The sequence below is a fragment of the Anas acuta genome, chromosome 1 (genome assembly GCF_963932015.1).
Source record: "Anas acuta chromosome 1, bAnaAcu1.1, whole genome shotgun sequence".
NCBI classification, from domain to species: Eukaryota; Metazoa; Chordata; class Aves; order Anseriformes; family Anatidae; genus Anas; species Anas acuta.
In genome coordinates this window covers 44,227,833-44,251,139 of record NC_088979.1, presented here as the reverse complement: position 1 = coordinate 44,251,139, position 23,307 = coordinate 44,227,833, and the positions used below count along the sequence as shown (strand labels likewise).

Sequence of the window (23,307 nt, the reverse complement as noted above, 5' to 3'; positions counted from 1 at the left end):
ATAATGTGCTCAATGCCCCTTCCGTAACTATATTAAGATATTTGTGTAATAGTTTTATGAGAAAGCATGTAAGGCAAGTATGGAAGCTTGCCACAGATACCACTTGTTCAGCTGACAGTGCACATGTCATTTAATTCATCTGTATTTTTATATTCATGTTAATATAATTCTGTATAAGAAATTTTACTTATAATATCTAGGAACATTTTAAATATTTTCAACATTACCTTTCCTGACATTCTTATCATTACAAACTACTCACTGCCTTAGAAAATCAAGGCCTGAGAACTTTGAAGACTTACTCTTTGTCACTTGTGAAAGACCTGGGATTCACTTTAATGAGGTCATCAAGATCTTGTTTCCTTTACAGTCAGAACAAAAAACAGATCAAATCACAATTATTATAGCTGGCTAAAAATTAGCCAATTTAAAATTACTTAAACAGAAACAATAATTCACACATTCTTTATGAAAGCTGAAATTAAACTGATAAGAAGTTCAAAGCACACATCATTTTAATAATTCAATGATATTCATAGAATCAGCCATATGCACATAAACACACACTCTTGCTACAAGCACCAAATTAGGTTTCGGAAACAAGTTATACCTTGTCTCAAAAAAGATAATTCATGCTAAGCATATCATGGGCAACTTCAAAGACTGCCTGTCTGTTAATATGCTATGATATAAGCATCTTTACCAGAATCCCAAATCAGCCAAATATTCCTGATATATATATTTGAACATTGTCTTATCTGAAATGTAATTGTGGACTAATTCTTTTTGTTTAAGTCAGTCAAAGAGTCATTTAGTCTATTTTGTAGGCTGTCTGGACCTGCTCCTTCCCACTTAAACTCTCCTCTCTCACAATAAATTGCAGGTTTAAACTGAAGGAAACTGAGCGGTAGTTACATCCACCAATTATTGAACTCTCATAAAAGAGATAGAAAAGAGGTTATTATTATCTGATTTAAGGGGAAAAAAAATTGTTCTCAAATTAGAACCTGTTGGTTAATTATTTTTCTCTTTTTCAACATTAAAGATATATACAATAAAGTAATATAACTATTAGAAACTTAAGGCAATATCTTTCATACTTTTTAATTGAACATTTAATAGTATCAAAGCCAAACATAGGGTGATGCTTGAATGCCTTTATTTCCTTTCAAAGGATTTAAATGGTGTCAATATGTTTCTGTGAAACACCTGATTTCCATGAAAATGCATTTTTCAGCTGAAAACCCCTCTACTGAAAAGCTTCCAACAACTTTACCTATGAAATTACCATCTAGTAACCTTAACTTGCAACAACAATAAATAATGGTCTGGAAGAAAAAAAAAAATTGTCTTAAGAAGACAGCAATAGGAAAAGAACAATGTTCATGATTATATTACAATGTTCCCCTATAGGGGCTGACTTAAATTTAATTTTGTAGTCAACAATGTTCCATATGTCTTGTTACTGACATTTCATTCTGAACAGTTCTGTCATGAAACAGCATTTTAGTGAAAGATAAAGACAGACCTTTCAAATTGCTTCTTAGTCATGTTGGTCAGCTTTGGAGTTCACTTAGATATCAGGATATCTATTTCTTTATGAATGAGACGAAACCAGCTCAATGCATGGAGAGTCTACTGCTAATTAGCTAGAATTCCATACCAGCCATGAATAAATAACCTGTATATTACAGAGTTTTGCAAATTCTCTTTACCACAGATTTCATGCTTTTCAGAGTTTTTCTCCAGAATATGAAGTCATGAAGTTATGTCATATTTCCTTGATGAATTGGAAAACATATTGTTTCCTCAATATTTGGAGGTGGCAATAGTAAGACGAGTAGTTAAGTCATGAATAAGGCCTCAGACAGTTACTGTGCTCACTTGTATTTTTACCATTTTTATTAAGCATTCAGCCGTGTATATGTCTGGCTTGCATAAAATATACATTATTACTTGTCTCCTGAATCCTCTATGCCCTTACGTTCTCACAAGTTTTTAAAATATGCATCTCAAGTCTTCTATAAAGTCTACTGAAGCTTTGTGGATGCAGCTATGTCAATTATCATCTTTATGTGCCTTGCAACCCTTAAGTATTTATCAGCCTTAGGGTCGTGTATTCACCAAAACCACAAAAATCATTAGATTTGAGGCTCCTGTTCATTCAGCAGACAGTCATGGTTGCTGTTTACTCAACAGGGTTGTCAGTAGCTTTTCTGCTTACTTCTGCTGACTCATAGCATTAAGCAACAGAAAGGCTATGACAGTATCAAATCTGTGCCTTACAGCACCCTGCTTTTGTGTTTGATTTTCAAAGGAATACATGGAATACAGGCATTCGGGGAACCAAATTCCAATGGGCTTTTTTAAGACTTAGCTCAGTAAATAGATACACTTTACATTTTTAATCAAATTATATATATATATTGTATTCACTTTATTACAATTTTCAGTTTAGTATTTTTTAATATCTCCTGGGTATTCTTCTTTTTTTAGAATGAGATAAATTAATTGAAGACACCTTCCTATAAAAAATCAAATTTTTGTAGACAAATTTTGGGCCCCTCACTACAAGAAGGACATCAAAGTGCTGGAGCATGTCCAAAGAAGGGTAACGAATCTGGTGGAGAGTAGAAAACAAGTCTTATGAGTAGTGGCTGAGGGAGTTGAGATTGTTTAGCTTAGAGAAAAGAAGGCTCAGAGGAGACCTTATTGTACAATTACCTTAAAGGAGGTTGTAGTGAGGTGGGAGTTGGGCTCTTCCCCAAGCACCAAGTAGTAAGATGAGGGGAAATGGCCTCAAGCTGTGCCGGGGAGGTTTAGATTTGATATTAGGAGAAATTTCTGTACTGAAAGAGTTGTGTGGCACTGAAATAGACTGCCCAGGGAAGTGGTTGCATCACAGTCCCTGGAGGTCCTCAAGAAATGCTTAGCAGCAAAACTTCGTAGCATGGTTTAGAGGTGGGCTTGTTAGTTACCAGGTTAAAGGTTGGACCAGATGATCTTAGAGGTCTTTCCGAATGGAATGAGTCCATGATTTTCTGAAAATATGTCCCTACTACAAGGCCCAAATACAAGAACTTTTTGTATTAATCTTTGAGAGAAGTATTAAAATGTCATAATGATCTTGTATCAAAAGCTGCATAATGTAATTAATAATACCCTAGAAACTGTAGAACACTGGCAAGTTATATCACATTCTCGTTCTTCTTGTAGCTAACACTGTTCTGTCAATGGCAAAGCCAGAAACTATCTCAAGATCAGCCATAAGCCCAATCTTTTAAAAATTTTATATGTATTTTAATTCTCTTCCTGGGTAACTTCAGATTTGCTTTACCTTAAATTACTCTGTTCACTTTTTACAGAGTTTTCAAACAGTGACGACAACAGCAACAAAATTTATCTGAAATAGTTCACCCCTTATGTACTGCTTTTTTGTAAATCACAACAAAAATATATTCACGTGCTTGCAATACTTTAAGAATCATTACTTTAGAAATGTGTTTCCTGGCCATATTAATCCCTGTGAGGGATAGATGAGGTAGTCCTGTTCTGTAGACTTCAAACCATCATGACTATGCAGCCAGCAACATTTTTTAATTCCTCCTACATTATTTTCAATACTTGGAGTATTAGAATGCACTAACTGGCTTGAAAGGAGGATTTTACTTGCTGTCCAAAGGAATTGTAACAAAAGTAGTAAAAGTCTAGGCTGCATGTGCACACCCTGACAACAAGCAGCCTGATTTATAGAATACTAACCCTGAGAAGGCCTAGTAAGTGAATAGAAATAACTGCAGCTGCAGCTTTCAGCACAAAAATACATGCTGACTGACCTGTTCAGCTATGCTTTATGGTTCCCAAGGTAGAAAACTTCTTATATAAAACATAACCCTTAGAAGATATTAATTTATCGCACTGGCAAGAGTTCTCTAACTTTCAACTTCATGCAACAGATGCTTGGCATGACTGTGGCATGCAATCAGGGCTGACATCTTGCAAGTTCTTTGACTTGAGGTAGCTGACTTGTGCAAAGGAGAGGTCACAGGATATAGAACTTCAGGCAACTGGTTCAAGGATAGTGCAGGTTAGCAACTGAAGTTAATGTTTGAGAGCTATTCTTTATAAAAGGATAAAATATAAAATAGGGCTAATTGCAGGAATTAGTGGGTAAATCTGAATTTATCTGATTAGATATAGGGCATACTTTCTGGGATTTTTTAAATCTCTCTAGCTGTCCTTAGAAAAATGACATTTACTTTAGCAATAGTACACATGGGACATCAATGCTGATAGAACCACATAAACAAGTGTTAGATTTATTAACAATTCTAAAAGAGATGTTAAGTATTAATGTAGAGAAGAGACTAACCTATAAGGTCATATATTAAAGAAGTTCCTTTAATACCAGAAAATCACATGCAGTGAAAAGCCACTGTGGAGAATTCTTTCCAGTTCAGGTATAACTGTCATCTGAAAAAAAAAACTACATCGGTGTCCAAGGCTGGCTGAATTGAATTCATACTTCTTAAGTTTGTCAACAGTAGTTTAGGATATAGATCATGATGGAAAACAACAGCATAAAACTTCTGGGATTACACAGAGCAATTTAGACAAACTTGAGGAAATATCTTTCAAATATGGTAGGTGGCTTGTAACAGATACTGACATTTTTCAAAGGTCCTTCTGAAGCATGCCACCCCCAAACACAGTATTTTCAGACAGCCATTACACCACTACAAACATACTGCCTGGGGTGGGTATTTTTAGAAATGGATGAGAATAAGACAGGACAGACAGCCTGCCAGGAGGAGATTATATTCTTTGTTCATAAATTCAAGAAGATGAAATATTTTAATACAACCTCAGAACATGACTGGAATTTTTTAGGAACACCCAACTCAGGATAATAAATATATGATTTTGTATTCTGCATTAAAAAAAGACTTGGAATAGCAGTCCAGAGGGTTTTCTTGCCATATTTTATACAAAAGGATTTGTTAAATCAAGTATTGACAAAATTAATATATGTATTATAAACTAAAAATGTTAAGCCTTAAATTAAGACCTAGCTGTACTTGTAATCTTCACAGAAGTATGGAGAACATTTCTATTGATTCATTTACTTTTCCCTTTGTAAGTAACCATATTTGGGGGGGGGGGGAGGGGGAAAGAAAGAAAGAAAGAAAAAAAGAAAAAAAAAAGTATTTTCTGCTTTTAACTTTTCCTTGCAGAAAATGCCTAAAATAGCAATATGAATCTACACGAAATTCCTATTTTGAAGGTCAGAAAAACCTATGTGCAACTGGGCCACTGTGGGCCTCATGCTGTTGCCTTTTATTTTGCCTCTAGCACCTTTTGTAAAATAGGATTAGAAATTTGACAACTAATGAAGAATCCAGCAGAATAAAAGGCTGGCAAAGATAAGTAAAGGAGGTTTAAAAAAAGCTGTCAAAGCAGGCTGCATGCAAAAATTATGGCTTACTTTAACCAGACACTCCTATTCTGCCGTATCTTGAACCTCTGTGCTTCTCAGACACAAATAAAAAGGGAAATTATTCAGGGATTGTGTAACAAGCTGTCATAAAATTAGCTAATTTTCAAAAGCTTAACATCTGTGACCATGAATCAGTATTAGCAAAAGTTTCTTCACTTACACAAAAATTCTCCTTTTGGCTATCTCATTTTACTCATGTCTTTCTTGATTTAATGCATAAAAGACCTATAGACATATTCTGTAGGTAAACATTTAAAGGTATCAAAATTAATATATAATGTAATCACCAAGTATGATTTGTTTCCTTTTATGCTCTGTATTAAAAACTCAGAGAAACTGAGTCGCCTATATTTTGCTATAACTTTCACTCTGCATTTGAGTTCTAACTCAGTTCACTTGAGATAAAGCTCTAATATTTTCCAGTCCTTCTGTTCTGTCAGATATGTTTGTGAGTCTCTCTTATTTCAGTGGATAATGGTTTTGTAATTCTGGTTTATCTGGTGACAAGTCAGATCACCATCAAAAAGGAAAAGGCAAGTGAATCCCATCCTGACATTCAAGCACAGCTAATACTTTATTGGTCTTGAAAACATTCAGATAAAGTTCCAAATGTCATAGAAAAAGGAAATGTATGAATCATTGCCTAAAAAAGAGCTTTAGCAATGTCACTGATTGTTTGATGAAAGCAATGCAAACCTTTCTAACACTTGTATTTGCAAATTTGGAAGGCAATGGAGAAAAACATAATCCAAAAATAGATCTTAAGATTTTGATCACATTATTCTGACTGTTCTTACGCTAAGGCCAAACTGAAGTTGATCCTGGACACATCTGGGAAAGACAGCGAGAAAATAAATTGTAAACAGACCTGGCCATATTCTTGAACTATGCATCCTCTGAGTATAAGGCAGGAAAATATGTCACAAGTCCCTACTCATTCAGTGGATGTATACTCATCCTGTAGGTCTTTCTAAGCCCATTTCTAGGTCTAGGTGTTCCTTAATTCCTGAAAGATTTATTGCCTTATTACTTATAATTTCATCATTCCTTTTTGCTGATACAAAAACAATTCACATAAAGACTCCAGTAATGTAGGTGGAGTTTCATGGAAGAGAAAACAGGAGCATACAAATTTCACAAGACTTGCTGCAATGTCTGTAATCAGTGGGGCACTTAGTGTCAAATCTCAGGATACTCAATGAAGTTTTACATCTACTCACTCTATCATCAGCTTCTTCCTCAATAATCAAGACGCTTATATTGAAGAAGTCATACACAAGATTTTTAATAGACCTCCATTTCTTTTCTGATTACAAGCCATGAGCAGGCTTATAAAAATACTGAGGTGACCCCCTTTTTCTAAGAAGATAATGATGCTCATGGAAGAGTTGCATAGAATTTGCTTTTGAGTTCATGGCAGCTACATTGCATGGCTTCCTATAAATTCATGGGAATTCAAAATACTCTTACCACCATCATTATTGCTATCATGCTCAGCTGAATGTTAGGTATGATGGAGAAAACAGCTGCCCAAGGATCTTAACACCATGCTGACTGTTGTCTCTTTTGGTCAATTGAGGCCAAGAGGCCATGGTGAGCTATATTGAGCAAGAAGTCCCTTGGTCTTAATATTGATCATGATTCCTAAAATCTGCTGCTAACCATCAAGAAGCCCCCATCTCTATGTTCAGCAATGACTTTTCTAAATATGACACCAAACAAGTTTTATTTCTTCTTCTTTCTTCAGTGATCTTTCCCAGCTGACCTCCTACAAAGCATCTGATCTACATCTGTTCCCTCTGCCATGACTGAATATGTAAAGGCCGCACTAATGAAATCTGGCTAAAACCTTAAGGGCATTTCTGCCCTTACCTAGTAATGTCAGAACAGAAGAAGACAGTTTAGGGTTACAGAAACAAATTGCTGCCAAGTGAGCCTTCCAAATCTGAACTACAATTTAGTCTAGAATATATTAAGCATGTCAGGTACCTTGCTGAATAAAGGTTAACATCACGGGCCTGTCTGAATTTTCATCTGCCATCTATGGCTGCTTTACTGTCTCCATATCACACTTAGTCTTGTATAAATGAGAAAGAATAAAGAAGTTCTTTGAGAAGACAGTGGCATTTATTCTGAGGCAGGATGCATTTCCTTCTACACCACTATGCTCACTAATCAGTGCCAGGAGCCCTCATTCAGACGAAAGGCTGAGGAACCGAAGAGCTCTGCAGTCAACTGTGAAAGCCAATTTAAACTGTGCCAAAACCAGTGTAATGCTTAGCCCTGAGGTTTTCAAAGTTAAATAAAGAGGAAGAAGCTGTTGATCGGGATGTTTTGTAGAAGGTAGACTGGGAAAGATCACTGAAGAAAGGACAAGAACTTATTCAGTTTTGCTTGGAGAATACGTATGACCCCGCAAACACTGCATTAACTTTTCAGTCAGGAATAAAGGGCTTGGGTCTCAGTACACAAGTTCTGCAACAGCAAATCATTTATATCAACATGCAGAAAAGCTGTAAATCAGCACTCCATTCAAAGCCAGATCTGTCAGAATGGGGAAGCAGAAGGTCCCTGTCACTAGAAAGTAAATTAAGGTTTTTGCCTTTTACTGAAATACAAAAATGTATCATCAAAAATACTATTAATTTTTACTATCAAAAAAAATTTTGAAAGTTTTAAGCCACTTCTCCTAACCATAAGAAATACATTGTCATTGTAGCCAAAGACAGATCTGGCTGTAGTCATTACTATTGAATTATGGGTATGCTTATGTGACTCCTGTTTTAGTATCTTTCTTTCCAACATTTGAGTGACACAAATATCTTTCATACCATTTAACATTTTACAGGTCTGCTGAAGCATTATATAGTCTCTAAAAAGTGTAAGTAAAGAGAAAAAAAAAAAAAGAGAGAGAGACAGAGAGACCAAGAGACCTTATTTGAGGACAACCTATTATACTCTGAAAAAATACACAATAATTATTAGACAGGGTTATATTTGCTTCTACTGTCTTCTTGCCTACTTACGTATGTTAACAAGATGTATACTGTTAGACGCCCTAAAAATGGTGAGATACTTATTCTATTCTGTTAACTGCATCCAAAAGGTGTATGTCCACTTATTAATTATACCTCCATATATTCTATATATGTTATTGTTTTAAGACAGATACTACATCTAACTGTTCTATTTGAAAACAATGGAGAAATTGTTTTGTACTTGAATAGAAGCAGGCTCAGGCCTGGCATGGAACACTGCATAGAGAAGCTTAACTCTTAGCCGAAAGAGATATAGTATCTGACATCCTTTTCAGGTAAGTCTCTTTCAGGAGTTTTTCTTTGTATCACTGACTAGTTTGATAGAAAACCAATTACCATTTGCTATTTATTTTATACTGAAATTAATCCATTATGCCTTTAACATCTTCATCAGAATCCTCGACAAAAGATAAACAAACATTTAAGAATAAATTTAAAATGCATGACCTGAAAATCTCTCCATTCTAAGTAAAAATATATTAAATTAAAGGAAGCAAGATTGCTTTTAATAAATTTCACTATTACTACATATATTTTTCATGTAACTATTTACTTTCCCTGTGCGGCACAATCATTTTTGCCAAAAGCACAGTATTTATATGGCATCTTTAATAGAAGAAAAGCACTTCTGCTGACAGCTGCTTAATGCATATTTGGTTCGCATAAATTTAGCAAAATTTGTAGTTTTGTGAAATTGACACATGAGTAGCAGATGGTTGACATCTGAAACACCAGCCAAATCTGAAGGAATTATAACAAGAGTAGAGGGGGCGGAATTTTGCCCACCAAGATTACAGGCTACTTATAGTTTACATACTGACACAAATAGCTGTAGCGCAAGGTTACCATAGTAACTTGTAGACCAAATATTCCTCCAGCTCTCCACCAATGGAGGGAGAGCAATACAAAGCTTGATATGGTAATGAGAGCCACCGGGGGATGATGAATGTCGACTGATTGAGAGTGGGGATTAAGTAAGACTTTAACACGCTTTTAGAAGTGAATGGCTGTGACTTCCCCAGTTAATACGGTGGCATACTTAATTCTCTAAGATTTCCCACAGTTGTTGGCTGGAAAATATTTCACTGAAGCATTGCTTTTTTCCTAGGGATTACACTGTCACATGTCTTGTGCATGTTATTCTTACCTATTTTTTCTTGTTTTTACGTACTGAGGGGAGGGGACATGATTCAAAATAATATAGACTGTGACTTCAGACCTTAGAAAACTATACACTGTGAATCAAATGAAATCCAATTAGCTAATCTAAACTCATTTTAGTACCTGAACAGCTTACCATTACCAGTTAAAAACTGCAAATATGAGCTACCATAATTATTGGTGCATATCTAGAAATCTATTTCTAATTAATTCACTTTTTAATTGCATGTTCAGGCACTTTATTATGGTTGAAGACAAATTTTTTAAGTCAAAATATCTCAGCTCACGAGCTTGTTTTCACCATATTTTCTCCCCTTGTTCTTTTGAGGAGGTGGAGTGAGAGAGCAGCATGGTGAAGCCTAGTTGCCCATCAGTCTAAAACCACCACAGATGGTTATTGCTGATTGTTTTGAAAAATATGTCATCTCCATTAGTAGAGAACCTTACAGTTTACTGGAATTTCAGTTAAAAAACATTTCTGTCTTTTCCACCAATAGTCTTCAAGATATTCTACACACAGATACATTTACAAGATACATTACTACATATGCCATCTAACATACCACAAGAAAAAAATGCATCTGCTTAAACACACTTGTTTGTCACACTAAATGGTATATGTTATTTTTTACTATTTAAAATGTTAACACTAGAGTACATTCATTTGGACTTTTTATGTACACAACTGTGTGAAGAACCTACCGCTCCCACAATTTATTGAAGCCCAAAGAAAATATACTATATAATCCATATTACTGCAATTCATCTGCTTCTATTCTTTTGCATCAACTATCTATACTCTTTATGATGCAGGCTAGACACAATGGAAGAATAAAAAATGAAAACATCTGAGGTAAGTTAGCAAGGTAGAACTCAAAGTTTATACTTCTAGGGCATTTGTTAGGAATAGAGGAATGCTGCATTTGTCTGTGTCTAAAAAAAAAAGCTATTAAACATGGAAATAAAAAAATTAATAATATGAATAAAATCATATTTATCACACACTATATGTCTGCTATTTACCTTGCTGTAGATTTATCTTCCACATCAGTCTTTGATTCTTGAGGGGTCACTTCTTGAGGGGTCACTTGTTCTGATGAAAAAGCAGCACTACAATACAAAATGTGAAAAGAAGCAATGCATCAGATATTTGGAAACAGATTATAACATTTATATGGGCTATCATTGTAGATGTATATTTTTAACAAACATAACCACAGTGCATTTGGATTTTTTGAGAATTTTTTCATTTATATTCTTTATACATATTTATACATACAAAAATGAATATGCCAAGACCAGCTGTTTTACTAGTATGGATGTAGTAATAGAGTCTTTTTACTGTTCAAAAATTATTTTAGTAATAAAGGAATTTTTAATTACTTTTCTACTACATACTAAACAAATTTTATTTATCCAGTAAAGACTGAAGTTTTAGTAAGTGAAATACTCAATTAAAAAAAAAAAAGTAAATATTTGCATTTTCCTATTTTTATTTATTTGTGTCAGATTGGTCTGACGGGACCAGTTAGATTGGTCACTACTGGAATACTATGAAATGATAATAAAGTAAGAAGGTGGCCAATACAATTGAAAATAAGAGTCCATGCTTCTTTAGACAATCTTTCTATTAGGATGGCAATTAAACCGTGACAAGTTTTGAAGCTCCTTTAATCACAAGCCATGAAATTACAAGCTAGTTAAGTAATCTTTTCCTAATTTAGGCCATGTGAAATGTACTTTTCTTTAATGAATGGATTTAATGAATTTATTTTCTAAAATTAGAGCAACCTTTGCTGACACTCAAATAAGCTTATGAGTACATCAATTAGTTTTATATTAATGCCTTTTACTACAAGCCTTTGCATTTATATGGCTATTTAATTTACTATTTTCTTTACTTTGCTTACCTATTCCTATTCCTCTTTTCATTCTCACTTTAAAACAACAGTTTAGCATAAAGGAATAGTTGCATTAAAAACATGTGCAACTGTGGAATTAAAATTGCAAAGTAGTTTTTAAAGTTTTTAATTTACTTTTTTTTTTTGTTCAATTTCAATAAAGATCCAATTAACTGTTCTAAACTATACAAAAATAATTATAGTTCTGCAAGGAAAGATATCTTTTTCATGCACTTCTGGGATGCTGGCTACTGAAGAACCCACCCCATCCTCAATAAATTACACAGTCTGAATTAAATGTATATACATTATATCAAATAAATAAAAATAAAAAAGTGTGCACAGGGGTGTGTTGCATTTCTAAATCTATTAAGAAGAAAAGTAACCAAGATATACCTTGTTGGAGCCTTTGAATTTTCTGAAGAAGGGGTCCTGTAGAGAAAGAAGAGTAAATATTTCAGAAAACAGGCAACAAAATGTCATTACTGAAGCACTTTACAAGATTTTGGATCATCAGCAATTAATTTTCTTTTTCCTTGTTTCCAAGACTACAGTTTTGTTTCTTAGTGTGGAACATAACTTGTTTAACCCAAGTAGCATAATATTAAATTCTGATCATATTCTTTATATGTTAGTAAGACAATCATTCTTCAATTAAAATTCTCCAGCAAATCACTCTGATCAGTAGTGTTTTGTTTCCTGCACATATTCCACAGCCAAAAAAAAAAATAAAAAAAAATCAATTACAGTCATCTGCTTATATTCTTAGCTTTAATTGCAATTTCTTTTAAGGGTTCTGTAAAGTGTTCTTAATCAGTTTTGAACTAAGGCAAAGCACTACAGAAGTTCATGTCATGCTTGAATAGAGCATGCTAGAATCAGGTCTCAGAATCAGAAAAGCAAATTAAAAAATAAACTGACCAAAAAAAAATTATTTAATTGCTGAATTCCTTTCCTGAAGACAGGCCATTCTCATATTTGAAGAAAAGGCACAGGTCTTCACTCCAGCTGTCTTTAAGACTGAGAGTGACCTTTTAAAATTGTAATTATTATTAGCATCTATGCATGACACTTTTTTTTCTTTAAACTCACAAACATATAAATGGTTCTTCTTTGCTGACTATTATTAGTTATGGTAATATTGCAATTTCATACAGTTCACACATCTTCAAAGAACTTTTCAAAGATAAAAAAAATTAATCATTTACTGCCCATCACTGTTTAACCAAGTATCCTTGATGGCATTGTTGTTATATGATGGCAATGGTAATGAAAATTTCATCACGAATATGCCTTTGTTTTGGTCATCTCTGTATAATAACGGAGTAATTGGATAATTAGTTCTGAGAAGGAATCCCAACATTTTACTGGAAGATGGGTAGGTGTCATGTAAAGATACACCCCATGCTTTCAATATTACCATGGTACAGTAAGATATTCAAATGAAGCCAGATAAATTCATGATAGTTGACATAACAAACTTTTCTTTTAAGCACTGACTTAAAATAAAATAAACTTTGGCATCTAGGAGCTATCTATGTGCACACAAGGAATGTCTTCCCTTTCTGTCTGAGATGCCAGAAACAACTGTGATTTTAGAAATAAACATTAAACATTCAAATGCAAGTAACTTTATCTTGAGATTTTCTTCCAAACTGTTTCTTGGACACCTTACTGGGAGTTAACTAAGCAGTTTTGTGAGGTTATGTCCACACTGTTAACCAAAAGCGCTCAGAGTTAGCCCGACTGTCTGAGTAAACGGCACCAATAGATTCCTGCCTGTTATGACTAGTTACTCTATAGCAGACTTGTCTTGTATAGAGCTAACTGGAACAGTCCAAAGTAAAATCAGAGAAAGCATACCAGCAATAGAAAATTTTGGGAGCACTTATGTAACCTCAAATCACTTGCACTTCACATACTCAGACCCGTCAATGACAAGCATCAATCTAAGAGCCCAAACAAGTATTTAGACATGGGATGCTTTCTCTACCCATGACATCTTAGCATACTATGCCCCCGAAAGAATTGACCTGTTGGCTCCCTCCTGAAATAAACTCTATACCAAAATTACAAGAGGAAATAACCAGCGTTCATCAATACTTACAATTTGGTTTCCACTGTTTCTGTTGTGGTCTTACTACCTGAAACAGGGGGAGGCATCCAGGATTGTCTGTCAGTGTTAACAAATAAATTATTAAGTATTAGTATAACGTTATGGGACTCAAAGGTAGTTTGGGTCTGCTTCTCTTCAAATGAATGTTAGAATCTCAGCAATGCTACAGAAATGCCTGTAAATGTCCTTGAATTACTAGTATTTTGAAAACTTCATAATGATACTTTTTAGATATTTTTTTCAGACAACTGAATGGAATTGGAAATAACATAGTAATTTTAATTACTGTATAAAATGTATTTTCTGACTCATTTTCAGACTTCTGCAAGTCTCTTCTGCAACATGAATGATTCAAAAATAAGTGGATCATTTTTGAAAAACACAATCCAACAGAATGTAAAAAACAGAGGGTGTCAAATACCAACCCAAGAAACACATTCAGGCTGGTATTAGAGGCCTTATAAGCATCACAGGCACCTTCAGGTCTTTTTTTAAATTTTCCTCAAGCCTATCACTCAAGCAGTTGTGTAGAAAAAGCATTTGTACCATAAACAGTGCAGTTCAGTGATTGCCTTTCACATATTCAAAGGGCCTGTAGAGAGCTACTTGGGCTGAAAACACCATAAACTTCCACTGAATTAAGGTTTTTAATATGAAGACAATGACATTTTAATTTCTACTTTCATAATACTGCTGACCATAATGTTTGCACATGGAATGTGGAAAATAAAATCACAGACAGAATTTATAACTGGAAAGGATACACAAAGCAGGACTTCATAGACTTGGGGGCACAAGTGAAGGGATGGGGGCCCAAAAGACAGCCTCCTGTATATTGCCAGAGACAGGAGTGTGGGAAGAATTGTACTCATGCAGATTTACACCTGGCTATGCAGCTACAGCCAAGGCTTTGGATTCTCTGATCACATAACGCATCTCAACAAAAACAGATCACTGGAGAGATATGGGATCAACCTGACTAGGAAAGGAAGAAGAATCTTCACTGGCAGGTTGGTTGACTTAGCGAATTGGGCTTTAACCTAATGAACTTGGGCAGTGGGTTTCAAAGCTATGACACTTGTATACTTGCAAGCTACAAGGTGGAAGAATGCACCTACTAGAGTAGTGAGGAATGCTCCCCAGCCCTCCAGAAAGGTTCTGCCAGAAAAGTTAAACAGTCCAATGGAAATGTCTGCGTTAACAAACACAGCATGGGTAACAAACAGGAGGAGCTGGTAGCCACTGTCCAGCTGGAAAGCTATGATTTGATTTCTATCAATGAAACGTGGTGGGATGAATCACATGATTAGAGTGCTGCAATCAGCTTCTATAAACTGCTCAGAATGGATGGGCAAGGAAGGAAAGGTAGTGGGAGGTTGCCCTGTATGAAAAAACAAACAAACAAAAACAACAGGATTGATTGCACAGAGCTGTCTCTAAAAAACAGCCACACACAGATTGAGAACTTATGGGTGAAATTTGGATATCAAGCCAACAAATAAAACTTCTTGGTTGGTATTTACCATACACTGCCTGATGGAGAGGAGAATGTTGATGAAGAGTTCTTTCTTCAACTACAGGAAGCATCATGCTCACCCACACTGATCCTGCTACAGGACTTCAACCTCCCTGGCATCTGCTGGAAAAGTGGTGCACAAAGCTAAGAACAGCCTGGGAGACTCCTTGAGAGCGTTGAAGATAACTTCATATTCACAGAATCACAGAATGGACAAGGTTGGAAGAAGATCTGCCCTGAAGATCATCCAGTCCTACCCCCTGCAGAGCAGGATCACATACATGTAGAGCACATTGCGCAGGATGGCATCCAGGCAGGTTTTGAGAAGGAGAGGTTCCAGAGAAGGAGACTCCTCAGCCTCTCTGGGCAACTTGTTCCAGTGCTCGGTCACCCTCACAGTAAAGAAGTGCCCTCTCATATTCAGCTGGAATCTCCTGTGCCCATTGTGCCTGTTGGCTCTAGTCCTGTCACTGGGCACAACTGGAAAGAGACCAGCTCCATCCTCTCAACATCCTCCCCTCAAATATTTACATGCATTGATGAGGTTTCCCCTCAGTCTTCTCTTTTCCAGGATAAATAGGCCCAGCTCTCTCAGCCTGTCATGGTACAACAGGTGGTCCAGTCCTCTAATCAAAGTCCAGATGATTGAAAGCACAGCCAGAGGAGAAGTGTTACTGGACCTTTGCTTGCCAGTGCAGAGGAACTTATTGAAGAACACAAGACTGGAGGTAGCCTGGTCTGCAGTGACTGTGCCCTAGTAGAATTCAACATCTTGAGGGATGTAGGCCAAGCAAAAGTATAGTCAGGACCCTGAAGCTCAGGAAGGTAAACTTTCAACTGTTTAAAGGAATAATGGAGAGGACCCCCTGGGAAACTGCCCTCAGGAATAAAGAAGCAGAAAATACATTTTTCTTAGGACGCTAAAGCTCTCAATTACAACATGCAAGAAATCAGGCAAGGACCAGCATGGCTGAGTCAGGACCTATTAACCAAACTAGAACACAATAAGAAAATGTATTAGCAGTGGAGGAAGGGTCATACATCCTCGGAAGACTATAGGGATATAGTATAGGGATGAAATCAGGAAAGACAAAATACAAATAGAGCTAAACTTGGCTAGGGACATGAAGAATAATAAAAAGGGTCTGAAGGAATGAAGTCCTATGGCGCATAGGAGAAAATCAAGTTCAAGACCATGTGAGGAACCTACATGTTCACAAATCCACAGGACCTACTGAGATATCCCAGGGTCCTGAGGGTACTGGCAGATGAAGTTGCTAAGTCACTATCCATCACATTTGAAAAGTCATAGCAGTCAGGTGAAGTCCCCAGTGACTGCAAAAGGGGAAACAATACCCCATTTTTGAAAAGGGTTAAAAGGAGAACACTACAAGACTGGTCAGCCTCACTTCTGTGACCAGTAAGATCATGGAGCAGATCCTCCTGGAAACCACATTAAGTCATATGGAAGACATAGAAGTGATTGGAGACGGCAAACATGACTTCAATGACCCCATGGCAGGGGAGTTGGAACTAGATGAGCTTTAAGGTCCTTTCACACACAAACTATTCTAGGATCCAGTGACGAAAGTACATCTTTCCCCAGCAGTACGTTTTAAATAAAAATTGTTGTTCCTTGTTCTAAATCTTTTTTTTTCTCTTATTCAGACAATATTATCTGAAATACAAATTTTTAAAGCTAGCTTTGTAACATGCCGAAAACCTTTATGTAGTCCATATGTACTGAAAACAGCACAGGGTCAAGTTTGGCATCAGAGATTTCAGCTGGTTGCAATTAGTGTGAGCTACATTTCTTTAAATTTAGACACTGAAAAGACACACTCTTGATGAGTTAGGGGCTGCAGTGAAGAATCAGCATCTATTGTTCTGTGTCCACAGAGCTCGCAAACTGGCTGTACAGAGACAGTCTTGCAATACAGTACTCCCAAGGAAAAAGAGCATTGAAAAGACGAATTCTTCCTGACACTTGCTGAAAAGTTAGAGTTTGATAGAGGAAAAAGTTTTTCAGTACAATTGCGATACAATACTGAGGTTTAATTCAGTGCTATATATCCTCTGGCAATCAAAACATGTGGCAATGAATACCTTTTTTTCTTGATTGGAGAAGTGGCAGCAGTGTTTGTGGATGATGCATTAGGAGTCCAAGATTGTCTGTTAAGGAAACAAAATTAATTCATTCAGTCAATCATCTTCAATAAGTGCATCATTTAAAATGAGAAAACAAGGATAAAAATGAAATTTCCATTATCAGAAAGATACAACTTTCTGATATGGTCTAATTATATTTACATATGCCAACTGAAATTTTGGAAACACTTCAAAGATTATCAAATTTGTAACACTGTAAGGTATTCTGACGCTTAAAACTACATCTTTACTTGATACTCATTTCTGACTTTAGATTTCATGTATCTTATTGAATTATATCAATGCTGCGCTAGTTTATGATATGCATATAAAAGGAGCTGATATACCTCATATTTCTAACTACAGAAATTCCAAGTCAGTGATTTTTCTCATAAAGTTAATCAAAAACTTGTCTTGTCCTCTTCAATTCTTAATGTAATGAGAATAACTGAAGAACACAGTTTTAAAAACTTGTTTATCACTGGATGGCAGGAAAAAAATGTACACCATTTAGGTCTCACGTAAGTCCCTCTTCAGAATTCATAATATTTAATAATTTAATATTTAATTATCTCCATACAAAATAACACAAAACCCAATTTATATGATATTTCATGCATCATCATCACTATGATTTCCAATATTATGGTACAAAATCATAATTTTTTAAAAAATGACCCTGCTTGAACTTTAAATGCCAGAGATACTCATTTGCTCTTCAGAGTGAAATCTCAGCACTTTGTAAAATGACATTTAATTGCTGGGCTCAGTCTTCACTAGCAAAGGTATTCATTTTAATTTATTGCTTGTAGAACTCTACTGACATTGCTGAAGATACACAGTAATATATTTATTCCTTTACAAGTATGGCAACTGAGTTTTTTTGACTTCCACTTTTTAAATAAAAATAATAAAGAAAAATCAATTAGTAGAGCTTTACATTCTTTAGAAAATAAATTTTCAGTGATGTTGAAACATGTTAGATATATCATGTGGCCACTTCTGCATCACAACTGACTTACTTATAACATGTCAAAGATTTTGTAATGTCTTATTTTAAATGAAAAATTGGCATCAACCTGTTCAAAATGAAAAAGGGATCTTCTGATAAGAGCAAATCTGTCAAATAAACCCTACATTTTCCGTTTGCTTTCAATTGGAAAAATCAGTTAGCCTTGCTATCAACAAAAATATATTTTACATTTTGATTCTCAAGTTGTCCATTGGTCAATGTTCAATGGTATTTTCCACTGAAAACATGAAGCTGATTTTTTTTTTTCATGTAGACCTTCCTCAGAAAAACTATATTTGATAGAATTCACACAGACACGTATGGAGCTCTAGAACATAACCACATTGGACGGGTTTCAAAATGTTCTTTCTTTTATGCACCTGCTTCATATCTAAAATACTGCGTTTCTTATATTGTTATGAATGTAAATTTGTAAATCTGAGCTGGTCCTTGTTTTAATCCATGTGTAGAAATGTGGCAGTTCTGGGGGAAAATTCCTCTTACTCTGAAGAATAAGAAAACATCTGAAAGACATCAGATGAATTGTCCTCTAAAGGACTATTTTTCATCTCACTGACTGTAAAAAGAGTCTGATAACTTAGGTATGGATGGCTACATTCCAGATGACAGATGGTGAAATGAAGCCTACAGTTAAGCTATATTAAGCTATATACATATTATATCTCCATATATTCCTGATACATATATATAACTTAGATGAATACATGGTAAATGATACATAATACTTAGATGATAAAGTTTCCAAAACTCTTACCTATTGTTTTGTTTATTATTCAGAGTGGGAGACTTATTTATGTTATCAATATCACTTCTGCCTGGAATTCTGTTTAAAAAAAAAATAACAACAAAACACAACATATTATTTATAAATTATGTACATACAAATAAATACTTATAAATTATGTATTATTTGTAAAACATGCCCTAGATCTTTATTTAAAACCAATTTGAATAAAATTTAAAAATGAAGTATTGTTTTGTCCTGTGTACAGATTAAAAATTCATCAGAATCACTATACATTTAGAACAGAATTAGACAATATAAATTTAGTGTATTAATATACAAACAGTCTAAGTAGCTCACTGAAAAAAAAAATCCTTTTAAAAGATTATATTCATACACTGAATAATATATCAAGCCTTATTGCTGCAACAGTTAATTTATGGAATAGATCAGAACAATTCCTTTAAATTAGATCAGAATACTAGAAAGAAGGCAATGTTTCTCAGAGAAGCTGTACAAAAACCATCCCCTTTCCATCTCCCTCACTATCACTTGAGAGATGCAACTCTTGTCTTCTTTACAGTTTCTAGAGATCAAATTGATTTGAAAATGCTCTAGTGTAAAATGCCTGATAAAGCATAGTAGTGACCTATAGGAGCAATATACACCACAGCAGTTAGATTGTTTTAGCTTAAATTGATTTTATTAAGTCATTCAGTTTACACTAAAAACAATGTGATTTTTCAAACCCTTCATGGATTCTACAGTTGCTGCCCAAAACCCATCCATGGTTTTACAGAAAGCATTATGTAGCTGATATGTAGCTTATGTATATTATATATTATATAATATACATAATATGTGTATATATAATATATACATGTATATTATATATAATTTATATTATATATTATATAATATATTATATATATTATATGTTACGTAGCTATGTTTCATAGCTGAAACATAGCTTAGATACTGATATATTTAAATTTTCATTCCAAAAATGGAATCACAGATTGGTTAAGGTTGGAAGGGACCTCTGGAGATCATCTGGTCCAGCTCCCCTGCTTAAACAAGGTTAACTAGGGCAGGTTGGATGTGTAGATGTGTAGACAACCAGAATATCCTTTAATAAGGAGAGTACAAAATTCTCAAATATAAATCGATATGTAATGAAATAGATCACAAATACTAAGATGAGGTGTTTTTCTTAAATATCCTGATAAATTAGCTGAAGAATATTTTGAGTTACAACTTATTTACATGTATAAATTACATAATATTGTTTAGTTATGTATTCACATCTATACTACAGGAGCTACAATAGAAGATACAAAATAATTAAGTCTACAACTATAACGCAATATTATGTACAAAACTTTTTGTATGCCATTGTCAGCCATGTATCACAAGTATTTAATGGAAACCCTTCAAGTGGGCTCTGGAGCACAATCTGTTAAATTTAATTGTGCAGACAACTACCTGATATCATGGGCTGTGACCCGCAGTTACAGTTACTCAAAAGATCACTAGAGGTCTCACTAAACTTGCAAACATTGCTGTGGATGAGTGTTCTAATTCACAACTATCCAATGAGCCAGCATTTCATCAGAGTTCCATTTCACGTTTTCAGGATTTAAGCACAATACTTTAGGTGGTGATGTATTTTCTCATTTTAGATAACACTTAAAGGGCCCCTCTGGCATCCTACTCTACTGCTGCTCAATGTAGCAATATTTTGGAAAAAAAAGGTGAATAATAAAGGTAAATATCATGTTAACTTTTACTAGTAAAACTTTCCAAGTGATTGAAGAATATCCATTTGCACACACAATGCTGTCTCCAACAGCCAACCTTTGGATCAGTAATCCATTTATCCATCTAATATTTTTCTGAACCAATTTAAACATCTGAACTTAACAATATCCTGCAATGATGATTCCTATAATAAGTATATGTGTTAAATGAAAAACAAATGTTCTTTTTTTAAATCATTACCTATACCTTTCCTTCTCCTATTTCTTAAAGTGAAACAAATGGCAAATTCTTCCTTACTCACTTTCCCTGCATCACACTCTTTTCCAAGCTGAGAATTTTTTTCTCTTCAGACATTCTGCATATGAAAGCTATTCTGTACCTGCAAGCATACTTTCTGACCTTCCTCCCCCCTCCCTTTTTTTTTCTCTTCAGGATCTACTGTATTTTCTTCACTTAAGTGAATATTGCATTCAGTGTTCAAGATGTGAAGAACTGGTTCATACCATGACTGAACAGTGGTGTCTGGTTTGCTCTCAATTCCTTTTCTAATAATTTCTACCATTTCAAAGGATTAGATTATTAATAAAGCAGACAATGAACATGTTTTTTCGTTTGTTTGTTTGTTTTGCTTCAGTCCCATATCCCATGATTTGACTGCTATAAATACAGTTAGTATTTATTCTTCCTGGAAGTTATTCTGGACATAGTAGCATTTAGTACTTGGAAAAATAAAAATATTTTAATTGTCACTATCTGATTTTTAAGCTTTCTTCCATCTTTTGTTTAATATTTAGCTAGTTGCTATTAATAAGAGAGGAATACATGGATAAATAAATCTTTTCCTCGCATCTGAATGTTGCATTTTTTCTCTGTGATATGTGTAGATCTACATGCTCATAATATGTGCATCTACTGCAGTCAAGCTGTGGATCTCTAACAGGTCAGCTGTACTTATGCTTGCAACCAATGGTGCAAACATGTAGTCATCCCCAACATCTGTTCCAGGACCTTAATATTAAAAATGAAGTTCAAATTTTGTAAATATTAGGCTAGGCTAAATTCATATCAAACAATAGGTTCTTTGAATATGGAAATGGCAGTATCCAGGAAGCAGATCTGTACTTAAAATGGAATGTATATATTCTTTCACTGTCAGATTTCTACATGTTGTGAAGAACCAAATATTACTCCTTTGTTCCTCAATCAGTTTATTTATGATCTTTTTTAATAGAAATTATTTTCCATGTAGACAACATGACTGGCAATACCTTGATAAACGGCTGAGAGAGATTTCTAATACTAAGGATATTCTTCTCAAGAACTGTCAAGCTAGAACAGAGCTTTAGATTTTATTCTACATTCCAGAATCATACTCCATTTTTCAACCACGACTTTTGAAAAGATTTAAAAAAAAAAAAAAAGCTTTCTTATTGCTTTTTTTTTTTTTTTTTTTAACAATTTAGGCAACTAAACAATAGTTCTGGAGACTAGTTTATTCTAAGCTGAGATTTTCTTTACTATGGGTATGCTTGCCAGAAACAATTTATAAGAAAATGAAGGAATTGTACCTGGTAGAGAACATCCTTCAAAGAGGAAGCAAAAGTACCAAATCTGACTGCAGGCTACAAAGAGGTGCTAAAGGAAAATACATCACCACACCCTTTTATGCCTTAGGTTGCAAGTTTGAGGAGATGCAGAACACGTGGTCCTCCCTTGCAGAACTGTCTGCTGGCAATGGGTGTGCACAAATTAATCCTGGAATGATTATGTTTCAGTTTTGAGAAGATGAGTGATGACTGAGAAAAAAATAAACTACTTGACTGCAGCTTCCTCATTTTGATAATTTTAAGATAGAACCAACAATATTCAGTCCATTAATGGACATAATCCAAATTATCAGAAATGCATATTCACATATATAATATTTTCTCTATGTATTCTCTTTTTTTTTGTCATCTGTTGCATAATAAGAACTATTTATCTTAGATATTTGCGTGTACGAGAACACAAAGACAGGCAGCTTACAACCTAAAATACTGCAGGCATCTATATTATCTCAGCATAAAACAAAAAGTCATGCAGAGATAGAGATGTGCACATCCCAAGGAAAAATGATGTTCAGCAATGCTGGAGAAACTGGAATTGCCCTACAACTTCTAAAGTAATAGTCAGGGATTCTATGCAGGACATTAAAGATTCAAAATTAGTTTTGAAGTCAATGAGTATATGTGTAAGTGTGATATAGCTGATATATTCTACCTGAATTTCCAGATAGACTCATAGAAACTTCCCTGTTAAAGACTTTAAATAAGCTCATCTACTGCATGGTAATAGAGAAGGTTCTTTCATGAATAAATAAATGGTTAAAAATTCAGAAACAAAGGTTTGGAATTAATAGCTTTTTTTTTTTTT

General features: G+C 34.6%; 1 protein-coding gene across 6 annotated transcripts in view; it reads right to left on the bottom strand.

Moving 5' to 3' along the window:
* The window catches only part of SCEL (sciellin), a 96,165-nt gene that overhangs the window by 13,106 nt on the left and 59,752 nt on the right, over positions 1-23,307 (bottom strand). For all 6 annotated transcript variants that reach the window (XM_068676715.1, XM_068676719.1, XM_068676710.1 and 3 more), the window contains 6 exons: positions 19,165-19,233; positions 17,336-17,401; positions 13,705-13,770; positions 11,994-12,029; positions 10,720-10,806; positions 303-362 (listed from right to left, as the gene is read on the bottom strand). In XM_068676715.1, the coding sequence (XP_068532816.1) occupies positions 303-362; positions 10,720-10,806; positions 11,994-12,029; positions 13,705-13,770; positions 17,336-17,401; positions 19,165-19,233 (384 nt within the window). The remainder of the gene's footprint in view (positions 1-302; positions 363-10,719; positions 10,807-11,993; positions 12,030-13,704; positions 13,771-17,335; positions 17,402-19,164; positions 19,234-23,307) is intronic.